At 40.0% G+C, this 10,291-nt stretch overlaps 1 protein-coding gene across 1 annotated transcript in view; it reads left to right on the top strand.

Annotated features, from left to right (window-relative positions):
- The first annotated feature begins 37 nt into the window (after positions 1-37).
- Positions 38-10,291, top strand: part of ZC2HC1A (zinc finger, C2HC-type containing 1A) — a 39,868-nt gene continuing 29,614 nt past the window's right edge. The window contains exon 1 of the mRNA XM_009335067.1: positions 38-62. Within this exon, the coding sequence (XP_009333342.1) occupies positions 38-62 (25 nt within the window). The remainder of the gene's footprint in view (positions 63-10,291) is intronic.

Below are 10,291 nucleotides of genomic sequence, written 5' to 3'. Positions count from 1 at the left end.
GGATTGCGGCCGTTCTGGGATCGCGGTGATCGTTCCGATGCCGCGGCCGAACGGGGATCGCGGTGAGCCTGCTCGGTGATCCGCCGCAGGCAGCGAGTGCCCTGGGGTGGGTACGGCAACGAGTCGTGCGGGCATCTTTGCCAGGCATGCTGTTTTTGCAAACAGATGGCTAAGGTGGGTGTTTAGATATGCTTATAATACTGTGGAAGTGTTCAGTGCAGTGAAGACGAGGTATATACTTGCTGACAGAGTATTTGCAACTTTATCCTGTGCCAGTTGCGTTAATGAAGATACCATCACCCTCCAGAGTTTCCATCATAGCATAGGTATCAGCTTCGAATTTATGAAGTTACAGCTTGCTATCTGAGCATGTCGGTAGGCCTGTCATTACTGTGTTTTTGCAAGCTGCTTTAACCATGTTACTTAAGAAAAAATAGACCTGTTCTGAGTAACTATCACAAAACAGTCATTAAGTCTTCTATGCTCTGCTTTGCTAGAGGTAACTGAGTGCTTAAATAGGGGTGAGCACGAAATAGCCTTTTTCTTTATCCCTTCTAGCATAGTTGGAGAAGGGAAGTAATTCTCACTGAATACCTGTCTTCTGTCTTTAGTAGATTTTTATGGTCATCAGACTCTGTTCTTATGCCTAGTGACTTCATCAAGACGGTAAATTTGGACAACGTGATTTGGCATTGAAATCCCAAGAGGTTCTTTTTTATTTGATTTACTCTTTATGCTTTGCTGACTATTATGCCTTTTAAATTTGAAAGGTGGTGTCCAGTGGCTTATCCAGTAATGCTTTATCAGGCACTCCGACTGTCATGACAATCTCGTGACAATCATATGTTGCCTGTCCAGAAGGGGAAAGCTTGCTTTAATTTTGAGTCAGCTATGTGTTTGACTGCAGTTGGGACTGCATATCATCTGCAGCCCATCCATCAATTGATTTGGCTGTGAGCTAACTTAGCAAGGCCAGCTATGCCAGCTGTATTGTATAAGCTCTAGCACCTTCATAACAGAGGGTGGGAAGAAAGCAGATCTACAGATAACTGCAGAAGCTTGAAAAACCGTGTCATTTTTGCAGCAGAATTTGTCCAGCTTCGGACTTTGCTGGAAATAGTTTACATTTTGTTTGTATTTCAGTAGGTACTGGGAGTGGTGGGAGGAAGAACTGCTAAATCATAGGTGAAATCTCATGTTTACTCTGTGAACCATTTCTTGAAAGTACCTTCAAAAGCTAGAGCTTATCAAAGCATTTTTCCATTATGTGAAATATTCCTTCTGAACACAGGAGATTAATTTGAGAATAGCACAGGTAATAAGCTATTTCTAAAACTTCAGATGTCCCTGCATTGTGAACACTCATATCCCACACTGTTATCCAGCATCCTGCAATGCTGAACTTGTTGAAACTGAAGAATATAGTATTTTGCATTTTTGTGGGTCACTTTGTGTGCTATGTTTTTCTTTCTCCAAACAAATTGCCACAACATAAAATACTTCCTTTTTTGCTTCAAAACATTTGAAGCAAGTGGGTTTGCTTTTATTTACAGTTTTTCTGTTTAAGCTGTCTCTCTTGATGCATGTTACATTAGGCTCAGATGAAATTTCTGTAGAAAGGTGTTCCCAATTCAGAAAAAATGTAGGCAAAACCAATAGCAATAATAAATTATTGCATTGGGTATTATGCTTTTTTCCAATCATTGCTCCACTGGCAACTCAGAAGAACGTTGCTGGTTGCCATTTTAGATTAAATTTGTGTTTAGAAGCACAGTTGCACAGCCATATCCATCCGGCAAGGAAGTATGGACTGCTTCTGAAATCTGGCTCAGCCTGCCTCCTCTGTATGTTAGTGCTTAGCAACATCAATTCCCAGAGCTGATTTGTACAGCAGGTCCTGGCAGTTGTGTGTGAGGGGCGTGAGTATGGTGGAGGGCAGGGCTTTGTCTTTTGGCAGCAGTCTGCTGGTGTGTTTTTTATGACTGTGGAAAACCCCTTCAGGCTCAAGATGCTTGGCCTGGACTTTCCACCCTCAGAAGCTGGTGCTTTGCTTTTCTGAAGCTCAGCATTATAGATGCAAGATCTGTTTTATTTCTGTTTATTTAAGCATGCTATTAATAAGAAAAAACTCTATCCAGTTTATAATGATTCTTTCCATAATGTGTAGTGTTGAATGTGTATTAGTTGGCTTGTGGAGCTGCATTAGTGACATTTGAAAAGCTAAATAATATTTCCAGTGTTGCAGTTGCATTTTCTCACTGTGTAAGTTTAAATGTTCAGTGAAATGGTAAAGTAGGTTTCAGGGTGTCTTAAAAGTTTCTTCTAAAATTTACTTTTGTTGCTTTTTTTTTTAAGTCTGTTGCTTTACTATTTTATTTTTGTATCAGTATTGTTATATTACTAGATTGATACTGAAAGACAAATTTATAACTTTAAAGTTTTGTAAAGGGAATCAGTGCACACTTGTCATTACAAGTGACAAGTTTGATGTTAAATCTAAAATTACTAGCTCAGTGTTTGTTACTTTGCAGCCTGTGTGGTGTTTGGCTGTTTTTCAATTTTCATTTAATTTACTGGTGAAAATACTTAGAGCAATAGACTGACTGTGCCTGAAAATGTAGTGATCTCTAAGGTGAGTTTAAAAATCCTTTCCTAAGAAGTCCACCATGTGCTGAATCTCAGGACCACTTTTGATGGGTTAACATGTGCTTGTTGCTTTCGCTGCTGGATGGCAAGAAAAAAGGTGTCACATTGGCATGTTTGTTGCTCTCTGTTTTGCCCGAAGGGGATGGAGGAGGGGATCTAAGCACTGAATTCCTGACTTAATTTAAGCCGGAGCAGTCCAATGGTGGTGTATGATCGGCTTCTCTTCAGTCTGTTGCTTTTTCTGGGAGGACGCCGGCAACAGCTGCTTGAGCTGACTAAATGCCGCTTCCCACACTTGTTCATAGCCCATCCCAGCGGGTCGGGCCTGCTGCTGCCTAAAGGAGTAAAGGGCAGAGGGGCAGCTGTGTCCGAGGGCAAAAGTCCAGCTCTCTGTGGTAGCTTATGCAGCGCTTGCCCAGCCCCAGCGTTCTCCTTTAGCCTGCGCTCTCACAGCCGGGGAAGGCTGGTTGTGGTTGGAAGAGGATGGGTGGCTGCTTGCTCAGGAAATAGCCTGCAGTCTCAAACCCAGAGCTTTCCCTTGAAGATGCCAAGTAGGGACTACTGTGATTAAACATTTAGACTCTGAGCAGTCTGGGTGTGCCCTTGAGGTCTCGTAAGAATAAGGCTTGCTGTATACCGTCTTCTGCTGAGATCTGTGCTGTAATAGCATTTGTACCTGGACCCTTCGCTGCACTGATAATGCCTGAGACACCCCACTCCACACCAAAGGTGCAAACATCCTAGTTTGAGGTTTTCTATTAGTAAAGTGACTGTTGAAAGCAATTGCTTATGCTTGGTTTGACAGAATTTCTGAATAAGCTAATGCCCAGTCTTCTCCCCCGCCCCCCCCAATAGTGTAGAAAATTACTTCTGTTTTGAAAACAAAAAATAATATTAACGTGAGTCTTCCTTTTCCTTTAGTGTTCATCTTTGTCTTGCCTCACTGGATGCATGCAGCAGCTTCCTTACTTTGGCAGCCATTTTCTTAAGCTCCATTTGGGAGAGGCTCCTGCCTTTTTGGAACACTTCAGCTTTTTTTTTTTTTTTTTAGGTATCTTTATTCTTCCTTCTGTCAGACAGATTAATCTTATGGTACTGTTCTTAAATCAGCAAGTTGGAAACTGTTAAAGATTGAAATGCAAAACTAATATTAATATATATTCTTTTTAAGAAGTTGTTTGTCTCTGGTAGCCATTAAGACACAATGATAAATATGACTTTGCATTGAACTGCTATGTTTTACTAGCCATACTTGCACCTCTGTTAAGTGATCTAATTTTGACATTTAATACACTATAATTGTGGCCAATGTATCTACTTTTTCTAAGGTAATTATGTTTTTTTTTATTAATGTTTATGTTTTGGGGAAGAAATTGAAATTAAATGTTTTCTTCAGGAAAAATTCTGAAAGCTAAGTTTAGGCTGATACGATAGGGGAAGTGCACTATCAGACTATGTTTTACCTTTAAAGGAAAGGAAGTAGTATGTGTAGACAGGAATTTGAGTATTTCGGATTAGTTTCTTCAGCATCTTAGAACTAATATATTTTACACCCTTTTTCTATAGTTTTTGTATAATTCTTGCATTTTTAACTTAAATTGCAGAAACTAGATTGATCTAGTAATTGAATTCAATTGGTTGAATATAGTGGGAAGATGAATATATTTTACCTGCACACGCACGTATGATGTGATTATTATCAAAAGCAGTTGTTGCATTTCAGTAAAATCTAGTTCCAGGAGTATGTTAAACAGTTGACTGGAGGGGGTGAGGAGTTGGCTTACTTTTTAAAGAAATTCCGGGGGCAGGGGGGGAGCAAACTAGGTATCAATACATTATAAATGAAGTTTATTATCAAAATGGTTTTTAATGCTTTATTGTTAGCCAAGTAATATTCTGATAAGCAAGCAGACTTAGATTGGGATTTCTCTGTCCAATTACATTTGGGTAGTAGAGTATGTAAGTCCAGAATTGCTTTGGGGGTCACTGGTGCAAAGCATTCTTGGTTTAAGGCTAGTGTGAGAAGGCTCGTCTTTGCTTGACTACCTTCTTACAGTCATTGTGGTGCTTGTAGCCTAATACAGGAGAATAGTGAGTTTATGATGCCGAAGCAGAATTGTGTAACACGTATATAGATTTTGCAGGTCACATGCTTTCTAGAGGCTTTAGTTGGTCTTAAAGCTCATTAATAGAAGACCAGATAATGTATCTGGAAGTCAGATCAATCAAATAGTGCTGCTTATTTGCCTTTGATTGTGTTGTGTTTCCATACACATTACAGGGGAAGCTCTCATAGATTTTCCTGGATAATCATCACGACTGAGTGCCTCTCTAAAGTGCCTGTACGTTAACACTCACAGTATGGGAACAAACGGAAGGAATTGGAGGTCTGCATGCAGCTGCAGGGCTACAATCTTGTTGGGATCATGCGTAGGTGGCAGGACAGCTCACAGGACTGCAGTGCTGTGGTGGATGAATACAGGCTCTTCAGGAAGAACCACATGGATGGCAAGGGGGGGAAGTTGCACTTTATGTGGGAGAGCAGTGAGAATGCATGGAGCTGTGCTGTGGAGCCACCTGGGAGCTTATTGATCAGGGTTAGCAGGCAGACCAATGTGGGAAGTGTTGTGGGTGTCTGCTACAAACCACCTGATCAGGAAGAAGATGAGACCTCCTCATAATAATTGGAAGGAGCCTCATATTCACAGGCCCTGGTCCTCATGAGGGACTTTAACCACCCGATACCTGCTGGAGGGGCAAATCAGCCAGGCACAAGCAATCTAGGAGGCTTCTGGTATGCATTGATGACAAATTCCTGACCCAGGTGATCAAGGACATGACAAGGTGTCGTGGTTTAACCAGGCAGGCAGCTAAACTCCACACAGCTGGTCGCTCACTTCCCCCCCCGCAGTGGGATGGGAGGAGAGAATTGGGGCCAGGGGCGGGGAGCAAGATTCGTGGGTTGAGATAAAGACAGTTTAATAGGACAGAAAAGGAAGGGAAACTAATAATAATAATGATAAAAAATATACAAAACAAGTGATGCACAATGCAATTGCTCACTACCCACTGACTGATGCCCAGCCAGTTCCTGAGCAGTGGACCCCTGGCTGGCTTTACCCTACTTTATATACTGAGCATGACATCATATGGTATGGAATGTCCCTTTGGCCAGTTTGGGTCATCTGTCCTGGCTGTGCCCCCTCCCAGCTTCTTGTGCACCTCCAGCCTTCTCAGTTGGTAGAGCATGGGAAGCTGAAAAGTCCTTGACTAGTGTAAGCACTGCTTAGCAGCAACTAAAACATCGGTGTGTCAACATTATTCTCATCCTAAATCCAAAACACAGCCCTGTACCAGCTACTAGGAAGAAAATTAACTCTATCCCAGCCAAAACCAGGACACAAGGGGAGGCCCTCCTGCTGGAATTCACACCTACAAACATGTGAGGTGTGAAGGTCAAGGGCAGCCTTACCAGCAGTGACCATGGGATGATTGAATTCAGAATTCTGAGAGGGGAAATCTCAACCCTGGACTTCAGGAGAGCAGGTTTTGACTGGTTTAGGGATCTGCTTGGGAGAATCCCATGAGATAGGCCCTAGAAAGGAGTCCAGGAGAGCTGGTTATTTTTAACATTGACATGTTTTCACATTAAAAGTTACACTTATATGAGGAAGGACAGACAGTTACAGAGAAGGGGAGTATATCACAATGCGAGTTCTGCGTGTGCTGCCATTACAACCATTCGTAACTGCATGCAATTCATTTTTCAGTCACAAAAAACCTTCCTCACAGAGTCCTCCTCCAGGTTATCACATTGAGGCAGTGGGGCTCCCTTTGATATGTTACTCTTAAGGAAGTAATACAGAGCTCACCGTCATCAGTCTCATGCTCAATGCAATAACAGTAATTTTGGCAAATAAAATGCACTTGCGTTGTCAGACTGAAGAGGTGATATAAAACATGCAGAGGTACTATGAAAGTCTTAAGCTTTTCAGCTTGAAGGAATGGAAGTTATGTTGCTTTTTGTTATCTTTTTGGAAGCAGAAGTGACAGGTTTATATGAGGTCAGACTGCATTGTCAATACAGAAGTAGAAAGAATTCACGAGGATTTCCTCTAAAATTAGGGGTGGATAGATGAAAGTAGATTGGTTTGCTGTTTGTTACACAATTGCGAATAACCTAATTGTGTAAAAATTTCGAAGTATGTGAAAGGTTGAATACTAAGAGACAGAGCTTACTATGATTTCCTCTTCCTTTCTCTAACTCTTCCTGCAAACTGCCAAATAGCGTAGGCGAGAAGGGATTTGCCTGGAGTAAATCATGCATGTCATCAGTTTTCAAGCAGAGTTTAACAAAGTATGGCATGTACTACTGTTGAAGATGATCTTAAGTTTTACTGAATCTTTAGGTTATGAAATAATCAACTATAAGAACATTTAGATTCTAATAAGTTAGCCCCTATGGTAGCGTTATGTATAGGTTACTGTGTTACTTATTATTTGAGGCTGTGTTGCTTGAAGTCCCTATTCTCTATTCTCTGGACTCTTGAAACCATAACTAGAGCCTTTAGGTTCTATTGTTTATGGGATGAGTTATTTGACAACCTGGCAAGGTAGATATCTAGCTGGCCAACTTGGCAACAAAACCTACTTTTAAGGTGTCCTGAAGTGAACTGCCTTCATTTTAATACTAAAAAACACACCCACAGGTCAAGAAGACCCTTGCCCAGGTGAAGGTGTTTCCTCTTCCTCCGCGCAGTTGTAGTAACAGAAGAGAATGACAATATTATAATTATATATAAATCACTAACCAATCATTGTAACTGGGAGTGTACTACCTTATAATTTTTGTGTATAAATGTAATGGTGATCTAGCCATAGGTGTGCTTGATTTGTGGAAATTCCACCTTGCACCCAGCACCGCAATAAAGAATGCCTTTTCTAAAACTCCAAATTGAGTCTTAGAGAGTTCTTCATCTGCCGATTTACGGTAACACTACCTGTTGTTAAGCAGTATGATGTATTTGTCTGGCTTTCATTTGCATTTCAGAATTTGGCAAAATAATGAAAACTTGCAAAACTTACACCGTTATTGGTATACTTTTTCCTATTTTTATACATTCATCTTTTCATTATTTTATTTAATGCTCTTTAAAATTACTCTTTAAAAATTAATGCTCTAAATTGTATTTGGCTGTTCAAAGAAGTGTTCCCTACCTATGTTACTGCATCAGTATCATTTTTAGGTGACTTCTGTTTATGGTATCTGTTACTAGTCTTTTCAGACTGTTGTTAGATAACATGTTGTTAGATAACAAAAATATAACCCAGTCAGTACTGATTAGTGGACCTACGTTGGAGACTGACAGTTGCCAAAGAACTAGATGCTGTGGCTTGATGATATAGATTCCAATTAATGTGGGAAATGCACTGCATTTCTTTTTGTACCTGAAGTATATATATGGAACTTTTAAGTGGAAAATACCCGCTTTTGGAGATGAGGGGAGCTATGCTAAAAGCAGTAAATACGATTTTGCAGGAGAAGAACTTGGCAAGCATGCTTCAAGTAACTTTCAATAGTCATGGATTACTTGCTGGTTTCAAATAGGTACCTAGTCTCAAGGCTAGAAATCATACCAGAGTGTTTCTGCAAGTTTGAATTCAGTGGGGCTTGATAGTTCTGATTATCAAAGTAGTCTGGCCAAAGTCATTCATTACTGTCACTGCTGTGACAGTAAATACAAATAGAAGGTTTTGAAGGGCAATCAAACAGATTTTGCAACATGACAAAATAGTGTTACTGAGACTAAGTGCACTCTTGTTTCTTTGAAGCATTCTATACTTTATATCTAAGTGCAGACATGTCCTTGGGTATACAAAGCTCTCCAAAGGAGAAAACTGTAACAAAACTTCAATTAATAGCTGTTTAGCAGTACTGAAGCCTTCTGCTCCCTCTAGGTGTGGGGTCTATTTACATGACTGCTTAATTTGTAAACACAACAGCAAGAGCTAGCATTATGCCTGTGACTGTCAGATCGAACTTGTATGTGGTGATGGGTCCACACATTGTACTGAGAAAGATAAATCTGAGGACTGACAGATCACACTTTCCGCTGTAATCAGTTGCTGTATTTGAACATGAGAGGAGAGAAAGAAAAAAGTCATTCTCTGGAAATCTAGGTTTCAAGGAAGTCTAAACTCATCTGTAAGAGTATTGAAAGCACTGTGCTACATCTGGGAGACTGACTGTCAGACTTCGAGGTCCACCCGAAATTTACAACTAAACTCCAACTTCAAGAACAGAAAGTATGGGTAACTGGACTGTGACCATATTCAAAAGGAATGTGTGCAGTAACTTATTTGCAGGTAGAAAAAAATAATTTGGAAGGTGGTTGTGGTCTGGAAGTAGCTGGAGGAGGAAGAGCTCTGACAGGGACAGTTTAGAAACATAAGTGGTGAGATTATTGTAGTGCTGCTAATAAAACTCGCAATCTAGTTGTTTAATTCAGATACCCAGCATCTTACGAGGTTGAACTCTGTGTTTTTACTTGAGAACTGGTCTCAGGCAGACAGTAGGAGAATGGAGTATAAAGCTGTATATCATAGTTTTGGCATCACTTCAGCTGAAATACTACTTCTTCCTTTGGTATTCACATAACCACTTTAAACATACTTCTCTTTTCCCTAAGTGTGTTTAGATTAGATAAATGGTAATAATTATGTCCGTCCTTTTCTAAGTTAACTATATTCATTTGTGTTTAATACTGGCATGTAAACTGCTGGTGATTAGTGGTGTTAAAGATGGTAAAAGGAAAAAGTGTTGCTGTTGGACCTTGGGTCTTCTGTGGTTGTATAACCAAAATGAGGGCAATCCCTGCATTGTTGCTAGACTTAAGACTGAAGAAAATTGCTATGACACCATCTTACTACCAATTTCTATTCTCAGACTCATTTGCAGAGCAAATCTTTCTTCTGTTTCTTGATTTGAGTGTTCCCTGGTTTTTACCTCCCCCCCCTGCCCAATACATCCCAGTTTAACAACCCATTTTTGTTAACTTTTGATCAGGAAAAAGATTCAGTCAGTCCATGCCTTTTTTTAAGAAATCCCAAAGTTTTCAACTGTGAGATCTTGCTTTTATTTGTTTTTTCTTTAATTTTATCAGACTAAAATCACTCAGAATAAGATTTTTTTCCATTTTTATTGCATTTTATAGCCATTATGCTGGAAAACTACAGCCAAAATAATTCAGCCATTTCACTGCTGGTGTTAGAAATACTAACTTTTTACATTACTACTAAAAAATGTGTAAGAATTCCTCCTTCTTTATGTTGTGTGTTTATGTTACTTCTGCAGAAGCTATGTCAGTAACAAGTGTACTGATGGCATTAGATATCATGCATGAATGCCTTTTTTAAAACAAAAAAAAGTCTTTTCCAACTTTTACAATTTTATTCCCATGTTTTATTTTAAAATTATCAGATTTCATGTTGATGACATTGCTATCCCTTCTGTAAGGGAAGGCTCATGAGCTCCTAGAGAGAAATGTTAAGATTTTGTGGGTTTGTTTTGGGTTTTTTGTGATGGGGTGTTCTGGGTTTTGTGGTGTGTTTTTTTTTTTTGGGGGGGGGGGGGGGGGGGGGGTGG

This window comes from Pygoscelis adeliae, unplaced genomic scaffold (assembly GCF_000699105.1).
Source record: "Pygoscelis adeliae isolate BGI_AS28 unplaced genomic scaffold, ASM69910v1 Scaffold101, whole genome shotgun sequence".
NCBI lineage: Eukaryota > Metazoa > Chordata > Aves > Sphenisciformes > Spheniscidae > Pygoscelis > Pygoscelis adeliae.
Note: the sequence above shows the minus strand (reverse complement) of the source record. Positions and strands in the feature narration are given on the sequence as shown.